General features: G+C 32.9%; 2 protein-coding genes across 3 annotated transcripts in view; one reads left to right on the top strand and one right to left on the bottom strand.

Moving 5' to 3' along the window:
* Positions 1-3,342, bottom strand: part of LOC124359047 (DNA polymerase theta-like) — an 86,237-nt gene extending 82,895 nt beyond the window's left edge. For both annotated transcript variants that reach the window (XM_046811442.1, XM_046811443.1), the window contains exons 1-3: positions 3,013-3,342; positions 940-1,051; positions 404-519 (exon numbers count right to left, since the gene is read on the bottom strand). In XM_046811442.1, coding sequence (XP_046667398.1) covers positions 404-519; positions 940-1,051; positions 3,013-3,105 — 321 coding nt within the window. In that variant the 5' untranslated portion in view covers positions 3,106-3,342. The remainder of the gene's footprint in view (positions 1-403; positions 520-939; positions 1,052-3,012) is intronic.
* A 2,316-nt stretch (positions 3,343-5,658) lies between these two features.
* Positions 5,659-15,824, top strand: LOC124359045. The gene is made up of 4 exons (XM_046811441.1): positions 5,659-5,789; positions 7,219-7,346; positions 10,712-10,884; positions 12,434-15,824. Exons 2-4 carry the CDS (start codon positions 7,283-7,285, stop codon positions 12,686-12,688), a joined length of 492 nt encoding a protein of 163 aa, XP_046667397.1. The 5' UTR covers positions 5,659-5,789; positions 7,219-7,282; the 3' UTR covers positions 12,689-15,824.
* The last annotated feature ends 10,564 nt before the right edge of the window (positions 15,825-26,388 follow it).

Genomic DNA, 26,388 nt, shown 5'->3' with positions numbered 1-26,388 from the left:
CATTTTGGCCTGAACCTTTTCTCCCCATTCCTTTTATGAGTGTGGTTTGTAGAATCAGTAACAAGAGTTAATTTGTTAAATAATAGATTGTTGAAGTCTAAACATAGACATTCGTTTTTCAATAGGAAAAGCTTAAATGGATTTAGTTCCAGAAACCGAACCAGCAACGAGTTTTATGTATACATGGTGATCTTTTATAATTAAAAAGGGTTTAAATTCGTAACTAAATTGTATATTAATATTATTATTATTTGATACTGTTTCATTTATTTGTAATGCGCTACTAACAAGCAGTGGGGTTATAGACAGTAACTGAGCCTGTGCTATCTCTAACTCAGATCCAAAGTCTGACATCTTATACGTGCAGCTCTCCACCTGGTAACCGTAAAATCAATCAACTTACCTGAAAATAAAGCATCTTCTCTCTGACTACAGAAATAAAAGGAAGGATTATGATGACTTTCTTCTTCCGCTCTAAAACTGTCTGGATCGTCAGTATCTCTGCCACCATCGTTTTTCCTGAAATAATGCAGTAATGTGGAGTTTAAAGGAACAAAAACCAAATTTGTTTTTAATTGTTCAAGCCAACATTTGTTAATACATTTGTACAGTATGGAGTGCTCATATTAAAATTGATACTATAAATAATTTTCCAAGACAATGAATGAAAGTGTATAGCATTTATTTATGATAAATAGGAGATTATCTTTTTCAGGGCTATGTGACTGTTATTGCCTTCTCACATTGTTTACTAATCTCGTCAACATTTTCAATAGTATTAAAAATTGCAAAATGGTCACTTTACTTTAGTCAGAAATGTTATAAAACAAGAAAAAAGAAAACAGAGGATCCATGAATTGTTATAAAGGTATAAACCATGAAACCTGCATATTTGTTAGAGCACTCTGTATCAAATCCATGGTGAACTGTTATGCCTACCTGCTGAAGTAGGGGCTGAGTACACAAGATTTCTTCCTGCCAGAACTCCATCGCTGGTTAGGCATTCCACCTGCCACGGAAACATGTTTTCGATTCCTTTGGCAGCATATTTCTGTTCATAATGAAAACAGATTGAGTCAATCCGGTGCAACAACAAATATAAAAGTTATCAATACAATGTCTACAAATTACTTGACTTGGGACAGTAGATCTTTAGATTCAATTATTTAACATAAACAATAATTAGCACAAGAGAATAGAACATATACAAGTTGTATTCATGAAGTAGAATTATACAGAAATTGGTGTTTATAGTATAACTCAGGGGTGCCAATCCCCCCCCCCCAACAACTATGACACCAATCCCTCCTCCTGAATGAACTAATTATCCCCCTTCCCATATCTTAATATTTCAATCTTTTCCTGTTAAGCGAGTGGGAATGGAATTATTTAATGTTAAATAAACTGGTTATTTAAATGTAGTAACTAGTTATAAATTCATCTTGTATGCTATAAGGAAATAAAAAGAGGTGAAAATAAATCAGAGAAAATTAACTGAATGAGTTTTAACATTCTGAAAACAACTTTTGTCTACATTTAGTGGTTTTGGAAAACTGATCAATTATTTCATCATACTGTAAATGGTTCAAAATATCACCATATTTTACTGTAAATTATCATTCATTTTGTTTGAAACATCATGTGGAAACAATGTTATTTCAGTCATTATGGCCAATGATTGTTCCGAAAACAGATCTTATAGCTGTTCAGTCATTGTGCCAAGGATCTTTAAATAAATGTCAACTTTAATTTTCATTAGGGGGTCAGTTGTTACTTGGTCAAGAGTAGTTCATCCATGAATATTTTTCTTTTCATGATCTTCTTTATGTTTGAGAGGTAAACTCATGTTTTCTACGAATACATTTATCTATGAACATACATTATTCCGTAATGTATTAGGCTATTTCTTAATTGACTAAGTTTCTTTTTTTATTTTATTCATCAGGGAGTAAACCATTTCATAATCAACTGTAGTGCATTGAAAGCAAAATGTCACAGGGTTAAGAACTTTAAATATTTTGTTGGCTATATGCATGGCAGCAACAACTTCAAAATCGGTCAACTGTTTCAGCAAACCTTTATATTTAGCTATAGTATCGGCATCGTTATTTGAATCATTTTCAAAGCTCAGTTTATGAAGGGTTTGTTTTATCACATCAAAACAGCAGTTTTGAGAGAATCGTTCTTACTTGTCCATCTAATCGTACCCACCAGCTTTAATAATTTTGTTCTGTTTCTCCAATGTTCAGAATTCTCTAAGTTTTGATTACCGTCCATGGCCAGAAAAGAACATATGTAATTCTTACAGTAATGAAAACGTATTCTTTACTTGTAAGAAACCAATATCGATAAAAGTAAGTTAGTTTATGGTGAAGTTTAATAATACAAAGTATTCCAGTAACTTATCCAAATGTTGATTTTATAAAAAGTTTGAACATTTTTAGCTAAACCTGCAATGTCATCTTACTATGTAAATAAGAATTGTTATGTAGAATCTTGGAGCACTGGAAAAACGAGTAATTGTAGTATCACTAGATAAAGGAATACAACATTTTCCAATATATAATTTTTTATTTTGTGCAAGGCCTTTCTGAATCAAAGGTGAAGTGCCTGATGATGGAATCTTTGATTCAGAAAGGCCTTGCACAAAATAAAAAATTATATAATGGAAAATGTTGTATTCCTTTATCTAGTGATAAAACTACAAGAATTGTTATATCAAAGTAAAATGTGTTATTAGAATTTTTACAGCTGCAATTCAAACAATGTAATTTGTGCATATTAATAAGCATGAGCAATTGGCTCTTGTATGTTTCTCTGGCTAAAAATATTGAAATGTCATTAAGTTAAATTCAGCACTGATGGTATTCATTAGTCTACATCATGATAGTTACATAATACTTATAATGATGTAGAATCTCAAATACAGTTGTTTTAATTTTTTGAGGTTATTCCATTTTGTAACATTTAATCTATCCTTATAAATATAACACTATCAATTAATTACTCTACCTCTAGTATAGTTGTTGGTAATCCCCATGATCTCAAATTAAGTTTTTCTTGTGTTAACAGTGATTTATCACGAATGTCTTCTGGCATAATCATAAACTAAAAACTAAAACCTTGCAAAATGCAACATGATTTAGGCCTAGGCTATAATTTTAAATGCAGAATCATTGACCTAATAGGTCAATAAATGTATTAATTTGTTAATATCCCTTTGCAATTTAAGTTTTAAACAATATTTCAAACCATTATTAGCAAACACAACAAAATACCCTATTCCTTACTTTTTCATATTACCTAACCTAAACATAAGGAACCTAGATTAGTACAGTACAATAATAAGATTTAAAATCGTCTGCTGCAGTGGCGGCAGTTTACACAATTGCATAGTCATAGACCAACAAAAGATAAGTTCATCTCACAGACTACAGAGAGTTCAATTGCAAGATATCAGAAAACTTTTAGAAAGTGATAGTAGTGTATTGTAAGTCAAATCTAATTCAATTGTAATTAATAATTTGTATAGCTAAATATTTGACTTCGTTCGAGTCAGACTTATTGACCAATATTTAAGATTTCTCTAAAACCGACAGAATTCCTGTGGACAAAAGTATTAGTAAAGTGTATTGGTGGTATGTTTATTGAATAGTAACTGAAAGTGAAGATCTACAGATTAAAGTAAATAACTTAATTAGTTGTTGGTTGGACCAATTTTGTTTTAGAGAATTTAAAACGGTTACCACAATTAACAACTGGAAATTAGAACAACATGTTTCCGGTGAGCTAGGGAGAATACTACAACGCAAGAGTGCTCTAAAATTAAATCTTCTCACATACTTTTAACTTTGACGTTTCACTCCATTTTTTCCTCTTTAACTCTATGCTTCGTTTTCTGCAAAAGCTCGTGAAAGATCACAGAGCAAATAAGAAGTAGTTTCCTTGGTTTCAAACGCACGTTTACACGTCTCCAACACGTTCTCAACTGCACTGAGAGTCGATTTATCCCTTCGGAAACCAGTTTATGAATCTATGACGAGTCTTCGAATAAAGAAATGTAAGCTAAAATTCTAATTTGTTGGTAATTGTGAAAGTAATAGCCGGAGCGGCAATATGTGAGTTTTGCGTTATTAACTTATTGGAATCTTCCTACAGAACAAAACAATATAAGATTTAACGGGGTGCAAATGAGAAATAACAAGTTGTAGAACATAAAAAATGGAACAACTGTTCACGCGCAGAGCAATATTTCTATGTTGTACAGCCACGTCAGGCGTCACGTTACCTTTTGTGACCGTGATTCAACCTCGTGATGACGTCATCGGATGCGGTGCCATCTTTGCAAACGTAAATGAAAAATAATACTGAAATGTGTAGAATTTTAACCCAAATGAACAATGTTTTCCTTAATTTCGAGCTACAAATTAATTAGTTAGCGGATGAGACGAGTGCCTCCGGCCATCAGCGCGGGCTGCGCTGATGCCAACGAAAGAAAAACATCCCTCGAGATAGTACCTATCAGTAAAATATCAAATTCTAGAGGAGTTGATCAGAAATATAAATTGAATAGTAATGCAAATGCAATAATGTAAAAACTTAATAAATCATGAAAACCCCTAATATAAATATATAAATGGACATTAATAGAGAACATTTACCATTAGTGCCTTCCACAGAATATGCATAACGCCAAACTCCAATGAAATATAGCGTTGTCTCGTTGGCTTCAAATGCAACAACGTGATCACCAAACCAAAATATGTGTCTATGTCTAAGCGCGTTCTTTCGAAAAATAAACCTGCCCGGGCCGATTTTTTTTAAATTACGACATTCAAAACTTGTTTTACTACTTTTACGAAGTTTTCTGTCACAACGAAACATCAAAGTCTCCCAGATTAAAAACAATACGCGACCGCACGACAAAGAAGTACACCCATTATTAAAAATTCCATGTTTTATTAAAAAGGAAATAATCTCCTGTCGGTCAAAACGTAAACTCTTAACATGCTCGAGAAAACACTCCGACACGCACAATTCACCACGATTCGTCAAACTAGTGTATGGTTTATCCATGATTGTCACGCACTCACTCGATCCAACCTACAGTACACGATATCTTGTAAAACACTGACTTCTGCCCTGGAGCGCTCAGATAACAGATACGCTATCAGTCCCAGTCGCAGATAATAGTTACAGATATCCAGACACAGCACACAAACAGGACATTAAAAACTTAACTATTTATGAATATACCCCCTAAAACCATATATATTTTTATTCAGGAGGATTGAATCGGTAACGTCAAATTCGTGATTTGCCAGGTTGGCCTTTAACCTTATAATTGCCAATTTGTTTATAGGGCTGTATTAGAAGAATAAGATAATTTATTTCCTTAAAACCTAAACTTAGTTTGTAAAAGATTGTTACTAATTTAATATTTTCAACAAATCAGACAAATTTGAGTCACGGCCTTACTTTAACGAACAAGCATCATAAATTATTATTACATCACCATCCTTGGAAGTTAAATGGCTAGCATCTCATATCCTAACAACCCAGCAAAATGGATACCACCTCGCTGGTGTGCTTTTCACTCTCAGACGTTGTATAACCTGTAAGTTGATATCATATGGAACTGCTTGTAGTCTGCAGCGGCGCACGTAATCGATTGTTGTTGGAATGTCAACTTGTGTCGTCTGCAATTGTGGTTTCCATAACATACAATTTAAAATTTAGTGGATATGGCATCTTAATAAGTTTGTGGGTGTGATTGCAAAATTAAATGAGTAAGAGACAATTAGTTCTAAATGTTATTTACCACTTATAATTTATTAAATAAAAAAGATTACCCTAATTATGTACTGATAATAGTTATTGCTGTCATATAATTTTATTGCTAATAAAATGATTTTAATAGTTAACAGACACATTAACAGACACAGGGTTTCACATTATTGTCTTGAAAACAATTAATATCACTTTGACATCGCTATAGTTTTACGTCTTTTCCGAGACCTACTAAGACCTAATGTAATACGGTATATACTGGTTGTGTGGTGCAAAAGAAAGTGTTAAATTTTATGATTGTTTGAAAAATTGTATTTTGGTTGATCCTTTGAGTGTATTTCTATTTCCTATTCAAACCAATATACTTTTGTATTATGCAGATATATTCATTAATGGCTGAATAAAAATTTACCATTGCCACATTATTTTTATTTTGAACCAATTTTAAAATTATAAGTTTTATGATTTAAATGGTTTTTAATTTATTTATAACTCCTGCAATGCATGAGAATAATCTGGGAATTGGGAGTGACCAATCTAAAAATTCTTCAATCAGCTCATGGAGACAGTGTATAGATCTATTTGCTATTACACTTAGGAACGTAACACAGTGAAAATGTATTGAATTGTTATTCTGCAATGGTTAAACTGCAACAAAAATTATATTGATTTATTGAAATATCCATATTTATTCTTTTTTGCACATTGATTCTTGGCTGACTTGGGAAAATTACATTAAATAGTCATGAATAAGTGTTACATCAGGTTTTTTACTCTAACTAGAAAAATTAAATGGCTACAGTATGTAAATTTTGTGCTTTTTAGAATGGGCAGGGAATTGGTAACAGTAACTTTTGGTACCCTAATCCAATGTGATCTGGCACTGGAAAAGTACAGATCAGGCACAACCCTGGCCATCAGTGCGGGCTTTGGTGATCGTAAAGTGCGGTATCATAAAGGTTAACTTCAACTCTTTCTATTTATAATACTATGTATTTAACTACATATATCACTGATAATATGTAGTAGACAGGGAGAGAGTGGCTTTCATATAATACCAATGTACCTAATTTCAATTGTCTTTACATCACGTTGATTCTTCATTACCAACTTAAGTTTTAATGAGGAGTGGGGATATTCTCCAGTACGGTATGAGACTGACAAGAACAGAACTGTAGATTACGAAATGTTACAATTTTAAATTGTTGTCAGACTGACTAATAAATTATTTGAAGGTATTAAGCAACTGGATAATGAAATTGAATTGAAAAGTCTCTTACATCTTTTCTATTTAATATTTTAAACTTAAGATCAAATTTGCTGACAAAACTGCGGTGGAAAGTCCCTGCATAAAACCATATTATAGTTGTGCACTGTGTAAATCAGATAGGCCTGAACTGTAATAACTGTTATCCTCATTTCTGCTAGGATGAACATGCTGGACCACAGAAAGCTCTGATAGTAACACTGTACTTAGCTCAGTTACACAGACATGGAAGCACCATGTACAGCATGGACAGTTATGTTGATTGTGGTCGCGTCAGCATCTATATCAGGTATGGGTCAACCAAATATTCTATGAACTGAGTAGTTGGAAGTCTGTTACATCTATCTTAGCAGCATGCTGATAACTACTGTATAGCTTTTAACTGTACCAGACAAACGCAGATATGTTCTATGTATTTTCCTACAATAGTACTGTAGGTGGGTACAATTGGCACTAGTTATAGCACTTGTAATTGTGTAGTTGGACCAGTGGCCCATGAGGATGGGCAAAATAAGGTGTAAAAGGGGATTGGCCTCTTTTTCTTAAAAAAATAACAGAAAAAACTGACACACAACAACCACTAAAATTAAAATTTAACTATTCTGTAATGTTGCCTAAAAATATCTTTATTTACTATACAGATAACAATTGATTAATATCTGAGGGTAATACAGGACTGTGATGAAAACCAAAATTTATTTCTTCAGTTATTAAATACAATAACATAAAACTGGTTTCCCAAAAAAATAATTATATCCTATTGTCTGCAAGGACAATACAGCATGAATATAAATGTCTTCCCCTACTTTTTTAGCTACATATATAGAAATACACCACCAATCATTGTAGGATAGTAAATACTTCATTGTGCACAATTATATTCTACCATTATATTAATAATGAGATAATAGTCCATATGCATTTATAAATGACAAGTATTATACATTGTACACTCATTTTAAAAGTATAAAATGCAGTTAATGTAAAATAGGTCTCAAATACAGATGATAATGTTTTTTAAGAATGTTTTAATTATCTAAAATTAATAATAATATAGCAAAGTTGATTTGTAGTTCATAAAAAAAAAAAAAACAAAATTGGGTGTTTTAAGTTCCTCTGAATTTTATATTTACTATTTAATTCCATAATATCCAATTACTTTTATTTGTTGCATATTTATTTATTCAGTGTGACTAATAATAATGTACTTTTTATACTAGCACTTAAATTTAATAATATTTATATCGATGAATACTACTTGTATGATTAACACAGTTTATAATAGTAGACAATATCACCTGTTACTATAGCACTGCTATAATATGTAACGTTTTGTGAAAAAACGATTTGAATTGAATCAGTGACCAGCACCACCAAACAGATGGAGCCAAGGCGAAGAAGCTTGACCTCTGGTGTTACAAGTGTGATACAATGGATGATGGTGATTGGTGCAGCAACATCTGGTATTGAACGTAATATTGCTATGATGTAGGAGAGTTCATCAGTGACCAGCACCACCAAACAGATGGAGCCAAGGTGAAGAAGCTTTACATCTGGTGTTATAAGTGTGATACAATGGATGATGGTGATTGGTGCAGCAACATCTGGTATTGAACGTAATATTGCTATGTTGTAGGAGAGTTCATCAGTGACCAGCACCACCAAACAGATGGAGTCAAGGTGAAGAAGCTTTTCATCTGGTGTTATAAGTGTGATACAATGGATGATGGTGATTGGTGCAGCAACATCTGGTATTGAACTTAATATTGCTATGTTGTAGGAGAGTTCATCAGTGATTAGCATCACCAAACAGATGGAGCCAAGGAGAAGAAGCTTTACATCTGGTGTTATAAGTGTGATACAATGGATGATGGTGATCGTTGGAGTAACATCTGGTATTGAACGTAATATTGCTATGATGTAGGAGAGTTCATCAGTGACCAGCACCACCAAACAGATGGAGCCAAGATGAAGAAGCTTTTCATCTGGTGTTATAAGTGTGATACAATGGATGATGGTGATTGGTGCAGCAACATCTGGTATTGAACGTAATATTGATATGTTGTAGGAGAGTTCATCAGTGACCAGCACCACCAAACAGATGGAGTCAAGGTGAAGAAGCTTTTCATCTGGTGTTATAAGTGTGATACAATGGATGATGGTGATTGGTGCAGCAACATCTGGTATTGAACTTAATATTGCTATGTTGTAGGAGAGTTCATCAGTGATTAGCACCACCAAACAGATGGAGCCAAGGAGAAGAAGCTTTACATCTGGTGTTATAAATGTGATACAATGGATGATGGTGATCGGTGGAGTAACATCTGGTATTGAACGTAATATTGCTATGATGTAGGAGAGTTCATCAGTGACCAGCACCACCAAACAGATGGAGCCAAGATGAAGAAGCTTTTCATCTGGTGTTATAAGTGTGATACAATGGATGATGGTGATTGGTGCAGCAACATCTGGTATTGAACGTAATATTGCTATGTTGTAGGAGAGTTCATCAGTGACCAGCACCACCAAACAGATGGAGTCAAGGTGAAGAAGCTTTTCATCTGGTGTTATAAGTGTGATACAATGGATGATGGTGATTGGTGCAGCAACATCTGGTATTGAACTTAATATTGCTATGTTGTAGGAGAGTTCATCAGTGATTAGCATCACACCAAACAGATGGAGCCAAGGAGAAGAAGCTTTACATCTGGTGTTATAAGTGTGATACAATGGATGATGGTGATCGTTGGAGTAACATCTGGTATTGAACGTAATATTGCTATGATGTAGGAGAGTTCATCAGTGACCAGCACCACCAAACAGATGGAGCCAAGGTGAAGAAGCTTTACATCTGGTGTTATAAGTGTGATACAATGGATGATGGTGATTGGTGCAGCAACATCTGGTATTGAACGTAATATTGCTATGTTGTAGGAGAGTTCATCAGTGACCAGCACCACCAAACAGATGGAGCCAAGGTGAAGAAGCTTTACATCTGGTGTTATAAGTGTGATACAATGGATGATGGTGATTGGTGCAGCAACATCTGGTATTGAACGTAATATTGCTATGTTGTAGGAGAGTTCATCAGTGACCAGCACCACCAAACAGATGGAGCCAAGGAGAAGAAGCTTTACATCTGGTGTTATAAGTGTGATACAATGGATGATGGTGATCGGTTGGAGTAACATCTGGTATTGAACGTAATATTGCTATGTTGTAGGAGAGTTCATCAGTGACCAGCACCACCAAACAGATGGAGCCAAGGAGAAGAAGCTTTACATCTGGTGTTATAAGTGTGATACAATGGATGATGGTGATCGGTGGAGTAACATCTGGTATTGATTTAATATTGCTATGATGTAGGAGAGTTCATCAGTGACCAGCACCACCAAACAGATGGAGCCAAGGTGAAGAAGCTTTACATCTGGTGTTATAAGTGTGATACAATGGATGATGGTGATTGGTGCAGCAACATCTGGTATTGAACGTAATATTGCTATGATCTAGGAGAGTTCATCAGTGACCAGCACCACCAAACAGATGGAGCCAAGGTGAAGAAGCTTTACATCTGGTGTTATAAGTGTGATACAATGGATGAGGGTGATTGGTGCAGCAACATCTGGTATTGAACGTAATATTGCTATGTTGTAGGAGAGTTCATCAGTGACCAGCACCACCAAACAGATGGAGCCAAGGTGAAGAAGCTTGACCTCTGGTGTTACAAGTGTGATACAATGGATGATGGTGATCGGTGCAGTAACCTCTCGTCAGGTGATGAGTCCAAACTGGTCTACAAATGTCCTGAACATCGCACTATTTGTATGGTACATAATTTGCATTCTATTGTTACTTTTCATTGATTGAGATTGCAAAGAATTATTTGTAGTACTTGCAACATTGCTGTCAAATGTTATTTATGTATATGTTTAGTGATTCCAGTTTAATACTCAAGTATAATAGCTCTAGAAATTGTCTTTCTTAGCAGTTACATTTAGGATGGATATCATTTTGTCCTGTGAATCTGCTTAATTCAAATACAGATTCAAGAGAACTGCCTTATATCAGAACTAATTTGCTCTTATTCATCATACATGATAACAGAATAGTAAATTAAGTAATTACTAAGGTTGCTTTCAGGAAGAGATAATGTAATTTATACCAGAATCAAAAAGATCCAGTTTTTCATTAAACATCAAAGCCTTAAGAGGATTCCTCAACCATACAAACAACTTTCTGCCTCAAGGTAGCATTGAATATGTTACAGGCTTCTGCAGAAATCTTATTAAATTAAAATCATGACAGCATTAGGGAGTCACACTTAAGGAATAAAATTTGTAACAGTAACAATATTGTGTGATTAGGTACGCATTTGAAAGTTTTGTTAAAAGAAGAGGAGTGGCTCAAATTAGAGATCTTTAAATTTACTCCATTCAACATAGTATCTCACTGAAGTTAGAAGATTTACCTTTTTTCAAACAGTACCATTGTTGGACAGAATAGTCAAACATTGGATTTCTTGACATCTTACCAAAACCGTCTTTAATTTGAGTTATGAGTTATCCTAATTACACTTGGCTAATTATCTTTTCAGTATGGGGCAGTTCAAGCATGGCAAATATACAGAGACCACTTGTTCTTCAGAAAAAGTGTATCCGAGTTCTGGCTGGCTTACAGCCCAGAGATACTTGTCGAAGAGCCTTTTTTGAGCTCAATATTATCACTGTAGTGTCTCTCTATATACTACAAGTGATAATGTATGTACATTGTACAACGTGGCGAGAGGCAGAGACCTGCATACATATGACACACGCTGGGCTGTCAACTTCTATTTACCAACACACAGAATGGCACTGTACTCGGAAAAGCCATCTTATATGGGAGCTAAGTTGTTCAACATCCTGCCTGAAGAAATTAAACTACAGGTAATTTCGCTTTCAAGAGGGAGCTGAAGAAGTGGTTGGTGAAGCACCCGTTTTACACCATTGATAAATTCACAAACTGGAGAACTTAATGGGATTTGGAGGCTTGACATCTTGCTGAATTTGATCTGTATTTTTTTTACTCAAACCCATAACATTTTGACGCCATTGTAATTCTCAAAGAATGTACAAAATAAAGATATATTGTCTATTGTCTTGTTGAGATGACCTTACCTCCAATTTGGGGGAAGGGGGGGTAATTTTAAAGTCTATAATAAAACATCCTAAGAGTATGTTATCACGGTACATATTTCCAAATCAGATTTTAAAGTTCTTGGAAAAGTTATGGTAGGGGGTGGAACTTTTGGGACACTCAGTATACTGGAGTAAATAAACTTGTACTATGCATAGGTACCTAATGTATTATTTATTAACAAAGTTTTTGTTGATACAGGTAAAAAGGTATTCGTACACAACAAGTACAGAGAACTCAACATCCGTGCAGCGTATGTGGTCACTGGAGCGCAACTGTACACATCGTTGTGAGCCGGGCTGCATCGTGATCGGAGAACGTACCAAACTCTACGCGTGCACTGCCTGCTGTGAGCGTTCCTTGTGCAATACAGGACGAGGCAGTGCCACGGCTCTCAGTCTCGACCATCTTGTGTCGGTCCTAACAGTGATAAGTGTGCTTCCCAAATGTTTGTAGCAATATTTGTTTGTCTCCCAATACTTTTAAACTCTACTATCTACATTTTAAACTCAAACTAGGTTTAAAAATCTTTGTTCTTAGACTTACGCAGCATGTCTCATAAATAACATCAAAACCTTGTGTTTGAACCGCATCAAAACACTGCTTACTCAATAACTTCTTGAATGCCTAAGCAATGTTTTGACATGATGAGAAACGGAAGACTTTGATGTTAGTTAGACTTAAAAATGTAAACTTGCCAAATAGATGCTAGATTAGCAAGTTTAAACATAACAAGTTAGCAGTAGATTTTACAAATCTTTTTTTAAATAATTTAAAACTAATCCTGGCAAAAATGTTTATTTAAAAATAAATTTTAATCAATATTAATAGAAATAGGCTCCAAATAAGTATAATTAACAATGTAAATGTTGAATTTAGCTCCAGTTCACCTTCCCCGTGCGTGTAAATGTAATTCAGTCTGTATTCAATGTTACATGTATAAATTATTACACCTAGTATTTTTGCCTATAACAGGTGATTAAAAACACATTTCCTATATACTGATTAATCCAAGTCCGTAAATACAGTGGATAATGAAGGGTTAAGGGAATTGTCAAGACCAGTGGGGTGTAGCCCAGAGGGATTTTTGTAATAGGAAGAGGCCTATGTGTTAACCAGGGACCCTAAGAATGTCTGTGTAAAATTTCAGTACAATCAGTCCGGTAGTTTTTACGTGATTGAGTAACACACAATACAAACACAAAGACAGACACCATTCGATTTTTATATAATAGTATAAATACAATATGTTTATCATATTAATTTAAATTAATATATGGTACATGGCAAATACTCGGTACGACTACCATGTATTGTAATGTGACTCTAGGCCTTGATTATGAATCTTTCTTCATAATCAAAGCTCTAAGTAAATAAAAACAAAAGTGCATCAGAAGTATAGATATGCTATATCACACTAAGAGCCAGCAATTGATAAGAATATGATAAGAAGTGATAGATGCAATCTAATCATTAAATTATCTAATTTAAATTTCCATAGATTACACTGCAGACTAATGTAACTTTAGTTTATTTCAAGGTATGCCTAACAGACACTATATTTTTTATTGGAAATGTCAGAGAAAAGAGATAAACTCGGTTGTATGTCTAATGGAATGTGTTAAGAAACATTAGAAGTAATACTGACTGTTATTGTAAGACTAGTAGATAAACTAAAACCCTCAATCTTAATTAATCAACATTAAAAAATGTTCTTGGAAATTATTATTAGTATTTAATGGAAATAACTAGATAAATAACTTACACATTAAATCAATATTTTAAACATGAATAGTTTCCAAAAGCTATCAAAAATGAATAAGTGTTAAAAGTAGTTCAACAAAAGCTGATAGACCTCTGGTGTGTTTCTGAGAGAAGATTGTACAGAAGCTGTTCATTATTTGGAATCAGGATGTTACGTTTGTATATTTATCAAATGAATAAGTGTTAAAAGTAGTTCAACAAAAGCTGATAGACCTCTGGTGTGTTTCTGAGAGAAGATTGTACAGAAGCTGTTCATTATTTGGAATCAGGATGTTACGTTTGTATATTTATCAAATGAATAAGTGTTAAAAGTAGTTCAACAAAAGCTGATACACTAAACCTGGTGTGTTTCTGAGAGAAGATTGTACAGAAGCTGTTCATTATTTAGAATCAGGATGTTATGTTTGTATATTTATCAAATTTCCGGATACATGATTCTTAAAAACTATACTGAAAGTAAAGTCAGTAGTATAATAAGTAATGCTAAATTTACGGAACCATTGAGGAAATGATGACTAAAGAAAGATTTATCAGTGAAAACCCCTACTTGTATTATTTATGATTGGACAGTTAAAAATACGTTATTTTAATTAAAATTAATTAAAAAATGTTATGGTTATGTTAATTAAAAATAGTTTAATACAAGCTAAAAAATTGGGAAAGTAACATTTTACAATGGTTTTGATGAAGAAGATGATTTAGAACTAATATTAAATCTGTAAAGAGGTAAATCTGTAGAAAAAGCTTAAGTAAATTTAAAACTTAAACTTATTTATATAATAGTTTGAACACGATAGTAACTTTGATAATGTGTGCATTAACTATAACAGTAAAGTTAGTATTTGTATTGAGAACATATGTATGTAATTTAAAATGTCCCATAATCAACAAAAGTAACTGATATTCTATGTTTTCTGAATTTTGATTTCAAAGAAATTATTTTCTTTTAAATAATTATGTGTAAAGTAAAAATAAAATTATAACTGAAGCGTTTTTAAAATAAGTATTATAGAAAGAGAGAAGATTAATTTTATTTGCTAACTACTGAGAATTTTGTTGATTACCTTTTAAGAATAATATATCTATAACTAATTTTGCCTTAAAAAGAATTACATAATAAAGAATAAAAATTATAATACAAAATCATTCGAAAATTAAATATTTTAGTTCCACTCTTAAAACTATTTTTGTACATTTGTTATTCATTTTCAGTTTGTAAGAAAATATAATCACAAGAAAGACACAACATGAGCTGTGAGGTGAATGAGGAAACTAAAGATATCTATCATAGAAGAAGTAGCAAGCGAATGAAGGTTTTTACCCTTATGACTCCCCCAGAGGAATCCCCTTCATTTTTAACTTTTACCCTTGCATTTCAATAATAGTCAACAAATTATTAATGCTATTCTGACAATATTTGTAGCTGCTATGCTACATCCTGCAGTTGGAGCAAATTTTTGTCACTGGCTAATGAAGATTGAACTTACGTAATAAAAAATTATGTTACATGATATTACAAAATTATATAATCTCTGTGGTGCATCCATTACTTCTTAAATTGCACATCTCTTTATCAGTTTTTTCACTATGGTCATAGCCAGAAGTTGTATTTTTGTATATATACCCGTAAAAGGAAAAGTTAATTTAAAAAAAGTATGTATAAATTGTACCTTAATAGATTATGAAAAGTTAAGATATATAGATATCATACTAAAACATAGATTATTAATAAACTAAGACATTTTGATACTGTTATAATATTGTATTTAAAATAATCTTTAACTTAAATTACATTAATAAACATATTTTTATATAAGTAAAAATATAAAATTTGTAATTTCAAAACCTTCTTGTTTCCCATTACTACTACATTGCTATATTTTGCTCATTAACATTCTTGCATATGTACGTTTACACTGGTACACATGTATGAGAACTTGTATGTTATTCTTGTCTGGATACAAATTTAAAGTTTGGGTAATGAAATCCCAATACATGTTGACTGACATCTGAGCATTTACTTCAAGTGAACTTCGCATGTAGATTCTACAAAATGAGGTGGTGTTTTTAACATTGGTTGTTATCATAGTTTTTATATCATTGTTAATTATGGATTGTGATGCAGTGGAGTTTTTTACTTGTTCACTTGTACACTGCTGTTAGTATAATAAAAAAAGAAAACAACGATGTTGGCAGATATTGTCTAAATCAGAAAAGCTTCAATTATCAACTCATACAAGTCAATTTTTAAACAAAATGTAGTTCACTCCAAAATGTATTTCTCAAGAGTTTTTGAGTGACCAAATGTTTCTGGATTTGTTAATTCAACAAGTATCTCACACAAGTACTCATACAACATGTGTACCAGTGTAAACACACCTTCGTAGATAGATGGTTGATTAGTTACAACAAACATGAAAAGTAGATAATCTTTTTTCAGGATAAGCCTGTTTATTTTCAAAATACAAGTACAGTAATCTTTTTAGGAGTATAAACCTTGCTCAATGCTGCTCTTTATTTTGATGCCTTTTTTAAAGTCAATAAAATTGAAATTAGTTTTCATAAATCTCCTCCTTATTTGAAAAAATCATTACATCCTTTCATATTAAATTTGTGGTAAGGGAGCTCATCTGAGTAAGAGGAGGGTAAGATATGGATTTTAGCTGGAAGCCAAAATTAGAGAAAAATGAATTGTTTTGCTTTTGTGATGGAAGGAGGCTTTTTGTGAGTTAACTGTAGACCTTTGTCTTGCAAATATCTCCCAGGAATAATATTTCTCTTGTCAAATAACTTTTTTGTAACTCACAGTAAAAGTTTACATAAACTTTATGTCTGAAGAAACGTTTAACTTTCATTTGCTTTTCTTGACTCACCCTCTTCTAGTGAACTCATTTGTTTCTATTGTGGCTTTATTTTAGACAAATAATAATGAACCCAATTTCCATACACAAAAATGATAAAAGTCCTCTGAATTCCACTGAAACAGCTCAGAAACCTTTCTTAAAATATTCATGTTTTAGAACCAATTAAATATTTATAACATAATTTTAGTGGTATCAGTTTGTAATCGGTTTCGGTAAAATTTGAATAATGAATTTTTGTATCTTTTATATCTGTTTGTAATAACAAACTAGAAAATAACTGTCAAGGATTTGTTGGTAATTTAATATAATCTGTAAAGTAACTACTGAGATAATTGGCTATTCATAATTATTGGATATATCCAAGATTTAATTGTGTAAAGGAATTATCCATAATTATCATTAGACTAGCCACCAAGAGTCTGAAGTACTTCCTCATAAAATTGAATTCCCATAGACACAAATTTTAGGCAGTATTAAAATGTTAGAGAGAAATACAGTAATATCTCTGCATAGAAAAACTTGGTAGCCTCACATGCTGTATACTTAAAATTAAATCCCTTAGTATCTCAAACCAAACAGAGTATCAAGGAAGTTACTCTAGATCAAAAGCTGACACCTAGACAATACGATCAGAGTAGCAAAGTGCCTTATACAGCTTGCAGATACCAGATTGCATACAGTGCTCCTTTCTGGTGGCCAAAATTACATCAAATACTCACTAGAGTACAAAAAAACTTGCAACTGCTGGATCAAGTACCATGAAGGTCTTCATAGCACTCCCTCTGTGGCACTGGAACTGTTACTCAACTTGTCATCCTTCAATATATTTCTTACAACAGAAACAAAGCTGACAACATGCAGGTTGATTGTCATAAACTATTGGACTCACTTGTTAACCAGTATAGGACATTCTCTTATTGATGAAGAAAAATGTTGTACTGTGCTTGGGATATCAGAGAATTTGTTTAATTAACAAACTGACTCCAGAGATAGATGTGTCAAGAATAATGAGATGTCATCACATAACCATCAGTGTCCTGTACTTATAGCTCAATAAAGCATATTAAATCAAGATATATCACATTCTGCCAGATTCTAAATGTTAGGACCAGTGGGGCCCTTGTGTCGGGCAGAGATGCAATTGTCACCAGTGCTCAGCTGGGAATAGAGAGGCACTTTACAGTTAATCACACCTTTATCTTCTCAGATATCATAACCTTGCTTTAAGCAATTACATCCTGCCAAAACTTCAAACTTGTTTAGATATGTGTGTAAACACTACTTGACCTTGTGTAGTGTAGCCATTTACATGTGGCAATAACTTGTTCAGTGATAGGAACCGTAGTAAAAACATCCTGCCAAAGTTAAACACTACAAACTTTAGCAACTCTAGTCTGGCCTAGGTTCTGAAAACTCTTTACCAAAGGCATGTTTGTATTGCAATTCCTTCTTTTACTAAAAAATAATTAAGAAAACCCGTTGGATTAAATACAAGAGCAGCTCGCAATGGTGGCTTTTGCGTTTCAATCCTCCTCCTGCACCCTGTGTCCAATACTGCTGTCACTTTTACATGCATGAAAAATTACTCATCCATCTATATCAGGGAACAGGTGGTAGTCAGCAGCGATATGGCAACACCGCCTCACATGTCTGGTCTTCATTAAAAGAAGCTCTGAAGATCAACAAACGGTGACACGTCTAACACTTCTAATTTCATACAGATGTAGCAATGAAGGCTGTACATTTGAAATTCCACTCATGAATATTACTTACGCTGATCACAGTAGACATGCTGAAGGAGCTTCGACTTTCTTCTTTTTCAATTTGTTATACTGTGATAATATTGTTTTTTTTGTTAAGTTCCACAAGGCCAAGATCAAGTGGTCCAAGAAAAAGTAGGTCTAAAGCCTACGCAGATATAAAAAAACCTATTCCTCGTCTTTATTTGAGGTATGTCAACAAGTGAATCAGGTGCACTATCATCACAAACCCTATAACTAAATTTTTTATTTTTTACCATGACTTCAATGAGGTTTCAAGAAATCTAAACAACACATTAAATCACCGGCAATAAGATTCTTGTAAGCCTCCAGAATGTAAATTACACTAATTCTAAAACACTCTAAGCAAGAACGTAGCCAGGAAAAAATTTGGGGGGTTCCAGACAACTGATATTTTCCCATAGTGGACAGAGAGTAAGGCATCATTTTGTACCTCAAAAAATTCTTGACCTTCTTTCTTTGTTGAGAATTATCTTTCAGCAGTATATGTCAGTAATACTGAATTATTTAAATAATAATAATCGTTTACTAAAAACCCCTTGCTGGCTACGTCCTTGACTCCAAGCCTACAGCAGCTCCTGGACCCGGAGACCTCGACCTCTAGGTGACATAACTAGGACGGCTTTGGGGGAATGAATCTGATTGAATAGCACACCAAACTGTGAGTATGGAATAAATCTACATTTAAATAAATTATATAAGCCTAATTAAATGTAAAGCATTTACTTGCTGTATTTCAAACAAGTTGGTTTGCTGTTATTTTCAAAACATTACGTATATTTAATATTTTTTGGCCTTTTGGAAGGAAATCTATTCCCTCATTTCCCCCCCCCTTAGTTATGCCACTGGATCTACCAGTAAGTGGAAGCTTCTGGAACCTGTCAACTCGCTGCTTTTGGGAGCTCCGCACCCTGGAGGACTCTTACTCTAGGACGCATAATTGAAGGGTTGAGTGGAAGAAAGAGGTAAGTCACATTTTGCCACTTTTGAGAAAAATGGACCTAAAGTTTTTAAGTTATAAATTTTGTATTTTTTTATTTAATTCAGCTCTGAAAACGGCATTGGGAGGGAAAGATACATACATTTTTTGTGGCAACACCTGGTAAAAATTCAAATACTCCTTCCTACTAAATTTTCAACTTTTCTATCACTTACCCCCTTTTTCCACTTAAAAAGGGGGTACTTGGGAATGGAAGAAGGGGTTAGGTACTGTAAAATAATACTAAGATATATTATGTAAAAGACAGAACTTTATTTGAAATGTTACCTTATGGAATACCTTTAGATAAGATTGTTGCACAACAACAAACTCTTAACAGTGTAAATACTCTTATGAAAAGGTAACTTATCAGTCTTCTCGTGTTGGTAATAAAAACTGTAACTAAAATCTAGTTTTAAAATACAAAAAGGCTCAATATCATTACTATTTAAAAGCTTAAATGAACTTAAATGGAGAACACCCTTATCTCAATGATAAACTTTAAACTGTAACTAATAGGCTACTCTTATCAAAAGCTAATATCTAAGTCTTTCCTTTGGTATAAAACGGTAACTAAAATAATTAAAACCTAGTCTCATTCAAAAAGGCACAATACTATTATTGTTTAATGCTTGAAAGAAGTTAAAAAGAGAACAGTGTATTTTAAGTCGTCTTTCCTCAGCGATAAATATTACACAGTAAAAAATACTGTTGTTAAATACAACATCTAAGTATTTATGCCTTCTCTTGTAAGCTATTTTAAAAACAATAACTAAAGTCTACTTATAAAAAATTACAATCTTATTATTATTTTAAAGGCTTGAAATAGGTTAAGAGATATTACTCTATTTTATTAATTAATCAGTTTTTCTCATTGGTTCAATGTAAAACTCTTTGTCACTTTTCTTTACTCTGTTTCTTTCACTGGCCACTCTTTGTTTATCTGCCCCTCCTCATTTTCTTCTGATTCTTACTCCCGGTACCTGTTTTCTTGTTCTTCGATTACTCTCTGATAAAACCACTTATATTCTCCTTTAACATATTTAAGTTGTGTTTTCAAATTGTTGAGTTTCTCTTTGGTTACAGTCCCATACCGTTTTTCCTTACTTTCAATGTAAACAATCTTAAAAACATTTTCAGACAATGTTCGATGATCATTCCCCTTCTTATTATTAGCTTTTGTGCCTTTTCTTTCCTGCTTTATCAGGGACACCTTTTTAAATGGTGTGTTTTCATCATAGGTCTCTTTGTATAAGTAACAACCGAATTCGTCAACCCTTATCCACTTTATTCCGTCACGGAATCTGACACTCTCTTCCAGAAGATCCTTTTTACTTTGTTTTAGGCCCAGTTTGTCAGAAAATCCTTCAAAATCTCTAAAATGAGATGACATGTCTACAACAAAGTTTTTCTTGGCTGATTTAGATATGATTTCTCGGTACTGATTTGGCACATATACATTTTTGTGTTTTCTGAGTTCTTTTTCGATGCGACCAAAATCACGGTCTGAATCCAGATAGCTATGGCCAACTTCCGTAAATTTATGATCGATTATTTTGAAAATTTTTTTGGCCACCATGTACTGATAAAGTAGGATCAGTAAGAAGTTTTTATTTTGTCCTGTGCAAGAATCCGACCATATAATTAAGTGGTCACAATATATATAGTTGTATCTAGTTGTATATAAGGTTGTATCTAGTTCGAATAAGGTGAGCAAGGAGCTTGCCACTTCATTACTGCCCCGATTAGCAACATTTTCTGTCCAAGTGCAAAAGTGTCAGTTTTTTCTGTCTCTTTAGTAATAATATTTACTCCTGACATTTCAGCGTGACATTTCAGCTGAAATACTTCACTGCTTTACAAAAATTGGTGTTTACATTCTCATCTAACCTCAACCACAGATGATGACAAACCAACAATAATCATCTGTTCTTAGTGGATAAAGGAGGCAAGTACATATAGAGTACTGGATAAAAGGGGTAAGTGCGCATAGAGTAATGGAAAAAAGGGGCAAGTGTGCAAAGAGTAAGTGGATGAAGGGGGTAAGTGCAATTTTAAGTGGAAAAAGGGGGCATGTGAAGCACTTACCTCCTTCATCCACAAACTTTGAGTTAAGTTTCTGCACTTACCCCCTAAATTCAAAATAATATCTCAGCTGTTACTGCAGTTAGGACAATGGGACCCAGTGTACCAAATACAGGATCACTTACTCCCTTCATCCATACATCTAACTCAATTTCGAAAAAAATGTTACTTACCCCCTTCTTCCACTCAACCCTTCAATTATGAGCTACAACTATGTAATTATTCTTGTACTTACCTTGTTTTAAAGAAGGTCTCATTTTTCAAAACTGATACATGCTTGGGCCGCAGGGTTGTTTGGATTGTTTTAGAACTCTACTGGACAAGTGTTATAGGTGAGTGACAGGGTGAGTGAGATGTACAGGCGGGTTGGTAATTTTTATTTTTATACTATTAACTTTTTATTTGGTACCATATAGTGAGTGTATGATATTGAAGAGAGTATGAACAGTCAGGATGATGTACTTAAATGGATACATGCTAAGTAAAAGGTTAACAAGTATTGAACTAGCTACATTGCTGAGCGTAAGCATAGCCTATAACTCGTGGGCCGGAAAAATTTCATTTCTGTCTGTCTGAATTTTTTGTAAGATTTTATATAAATATTAGCAATGTTGAATTTGACGATGGTGCATGTCACTCCATGGGATTTAAATTAGTTGAAAAATATTAAATATTTTTACATTGGTCTTATAGGTAACCATTATGGCAATGAAGAATAAATTTGTAAACAAGCTGAGCAAAATCACATGAGATTTTAACATGTGAAATATTAACAAATAACATAGATTAATACAGTAAACAGTAAATAAAACCACTAGAGTGAAAGTCGGTGACATTTGATTTCAGCGTACTCTTGCATTGTAGAACACTTTCTACCTTACAGAACTTTTATTATGTGAACACCGCTATGAAACCTAACTTGATGTACAAAAATGTGAATGTTCATGTTGCAAGATATCTCGAGAAAGATTTTATCTGTGATCTTTGTGTTTTGCTTGAAACTTCATTTCTACCTAGACAAAAATGGGTTCTATGACGTCTCATGTCGAACCACTGGAATCTGCCAGAGGATGTAATTATTTTTCCGCTTGATGTCTGTCCGTCTATGTGACCACAGAAACATTTTGAAAATGAAATGAGCTAAAGATTGAAATTTTGCATACACCCTTTAGCGCAGCCTGTTATTAGGTAAACTAACGCATGTGTGGTGTACTACCTTGTGTAAGAAAAGAAATAATAGCATATTTTAATTTCTTATCATAATCATTTATTGCAAGGCTTGGATTCAATTTTATTATGTAGTGTTACTATAGGCTTGAAAGTTATTTTTATAATGAAGTTTTATTGGTGCTCATCGTTAACTTTGCTTGTGCACAGAAGTTTTATCCAATGCTTGTAAATAATTTCCATGCTTGTGTGTTTAATTATTCATCCTTTAACATAGGGAATCTCAACCTTTCATGCTCCAAGCCTCCCTTAGTACGCTGACATTTGGTCTCGCCTCCCCTTTTACCATCACCTCATGAGGTCAATAGGAGTAGTAAATTTAAATTTTTAGATTTATAGATTAGACTTCCACATTTTAAATTTAAATATTTGGTAGATTTTTTACAAAATGTCCAATATTACCTTAATTACATTTTTGAACATATACTTTTTCCTACACTTATCAATGAAATCACAGAACTAAAAAAATTAAAAAGTTATTTAATGACACTATTATTATCAGTCACTATGTAACTTAGTGAGAAGATTGGCACCGGTTTTTTTTTAACAATTATTTAAATATCTGGTTATAACTATGACCGAGCACATTACAGGACATTTTTAACATTAGCAAGTCCAGTCTTGCTCGATAATTTGGCTTTAGATAAGCCAATGTTGACAATCCAGAGGTACAAAGGCATGTGGATGGAAAACTGCATCAACAACTTTGTAGCTACACAAGCAACTTTCAGGTAAACAGAAAGATAACTGGACCCAAAGTCTTCAACAGTGTTTTGAAATTCAACCAATGCTTGAGAATCACATTTTATGTCGATTGCCTCCTTTTTCTGAATTTGGTCAGGCAGTAAATCCACATTGATCTCTTGTTAACTTGTATCTGGAAAGTATTATCCAATTTAAATTTTAAGTTATACCAAAAGCGTGATACAAGGTCTTTACATTTTTTTTATTAGTTGTAGTGGCAGATGTATCTTTTCAACACCTTTCTTGTTTTTCCTTTCAAAACTTTCAGTAGAGTAGGGTTTCAAACGTCAATGCCACATAGCATTATTACTCTAAACAACAATGCAAATAATACACTGAGGTAAATAACAACTGTTTTTTTTTTTCAATAAAAATGAATCCATATTTAGTGTAATCATAAATTAACAGTCTTATTTTGCAGTGATGTGGCCATTTTTAGTACTACTACAACATACAACTAATCTGTTCCTCTTTTTATGTTGACTGATCCAACAAACTGCAGTGCACTACTAACAAACCATGCAAGCGTCAAGAATCACACAATAAACAAACTGACACGTATGCATTGTGATAATTGTTTTGCAAGCAGCGTTTCCCAACACTTCCCTATTATTCTAATACATTACGCCTTCCCAAGGTGGTGCCCCCTAGGTTGAGAATGCATGCTTTAGCAGATAAACACAAATTGATTTAATGATTTATTTTCAATATTAAAAAAATAAATACAATGAAAATGTTATAAAAATTATGTGTCCTGGTCATTTATTCCTTTTTATCTTTCACCTTGTCCACCTCAATGCCATTAGCCAAAGTACAGTCTATTACCTGAGTGTAGATCCTGTGGCAGCACCATACCTATGTCTCTGGTCCAAATATAAGACTTTCTATATATATAGTTATATTATACGTTAAGCAACACAACAGTTTAAGTAATTAGACTACTATAAGAGAAAATCAAGGTTATTTAACGAGCAATAGAGATAATATTTCATTATCAGCTCATAGACTCATTTTTTTTAAGCTACTTATAAAAGAGTTACATTTACAAATAAATTACCAATGCTATAAAACAAAAGCAAAACTTTAATAGGTTTAAATGTAAATTGAAACAGTAGTTTAAAACCAATGCCTTTGTACTCAACTAAGAATATTTACAACTAGTTTAGTAACTTTATAGTATGGTTATTCCCTTCATTATTATGGTTATTCTATTATTGTTATTGTTGTATAGGCAATTGTTTTATACTAAAATGATGCTTTTCAATATACCAATTGTACAATAAAGTAAACTTGGATTGATTGATTTAAATATTTCTTTGTTAACTGTTGATTATTAGCTAATCATTAAATGCATTTGAAATTAATATTCTTTTACACACTCAAACTTGGATTAAAACTTGATACTTTTACACTATCGCTAAATATGGAAGAAAATATACGACTTTTGGTACGTTCTTTCTAAATTTAATTGATTATAGTAATTTCAGTACAAAATTATTTTATTTTGTTTGCACTAAAAAAAATCTTAATTTTTTATTAATCTTAAATTTTTTTAACACAGAATCAATTTACCTAAAATGATTCATTACAACAGAGATGGAGCTCACAGGTTCTGAAAATTTGCCAGGAGTATTTACAAAAAAGGTGAACAGTCTGGCATCTAAAATTAGCTGATTAGTCGGCAGCTGGTATGTGAATTATTTTCCAACAGTGCAGTCAAGCCTTGGATAACCAATCTTGTCTACTGAATCTATGTTGATATTTCTTTAACAAAACAATTGATAAAAAACATTACTGATATCTAAGAGTAACCCTCTGGGTTTTAACATTATGCAGTTTCACCAACAAAATTGTGAACAGAATTATTTTCAGTCAGCTGATAGTTAAATAGACTGTTAACTTTTACACAGTTTCATGTGTGACTTAAGACAAACACAAATTTTGGTGTATACACACACCACAATACTACAACTAATTATTACTAAAACCTTGAAAAAATAATGTGAAGATAGAAAAAAAACATTTAACTTTTATAGACTACCTTTCTATATTTTGTCAGTTTAAAAACTACTAGTGTTTTACAAAGTTTAGCTAAGTTGAAATGTCAGTTAAAATTATATGAGTTATTTAAACAAGTGTGGTTGGTTCATGTTGGTGAAACCTAAATATTTAGTGAAGCCTAATGATTAATTGGGTTTAACAGTTTTCAGTTGTCAGAACAAATTATTCTTACATGATAGATATTTCCAAAATTAGACCATCTGTATGTCCTTTATTACTGCTGAGTTTTTGTTATACACAATATTGTAAATAGATCTCTAGTAACAGTTGAAACCATTACATTTTAAGATTTGCCATTTTATTAAGAAACAATTATCTATAGCTAGTAAACAGCTTGTCAAAACCATTAAAGCGAATTTTTAAAAATCAATTAATAGTTTGATTCTTTCATTCAGAAAAACTTACAGAGAGACAAAAGCTGCTCTTCATTGACATAACAAAATAAATATTTCTGCTCAAACCTAATGTCCGTACTATCACAACGATCTGTCTGTTCTGTTTGTTACAAAAAGTTAATAAGGTCTTTGGCCTTTAAACGATGTTTCACTTGTTAAACGATAACCTGAAAACTGTGTAAGTCTTGTTTTAGTGACAACATCTAGTTCTAGTATGTATTGTAGATTATATATAAAGTGGTTTATAACTCCTTCA

The sequence above is a fragment of the Homalodisca vitripennis genome, chromosome 4 (genome assembly GCF_021130785.1).
Source record: "Homalodisca vitripennis isolate AUS2020 chromosome 4, UT_GWSS_2.1, whole genome shotgun sequence".
Classification (NCBI taxonomy): domain Eukaryota; kingdom Metazoa; phylum Arthropoda; class Insecta; order Hemiptera; family Cicadellidae; genus Homalodisca; species Homalodisca vitripennis.
The sequence above is the reverse complement of the archived record's forward strand: the minus strand, read 5'-3'. Positions and strand labels throughout refer to the sequence as shown.

Bases quoted from the DNA above. Each gene is read 5' to 3' on its own strand.
- LOC124359045 (XM_046811441.1), top strand. From the start codon at position 7,283: ATGGAAGCACCATGTACAGCATGGACAGTTATGTTGATTGTGGTCGCG. The intron at 7,347-10,711 runs GTATGGGTCAAC...GCTATGTTGTAG, and splicing joins CGCGTCAGCATCTATATCAG to GAGAGTTCATCAGTGACCAG. The intron at 10,885-12,433 runs GTACATAATTTG...TTGTTGATACAG, and splicing joins AACATCGCACTATTTGTATG to GTAAAAAGGTATTCGTACAC.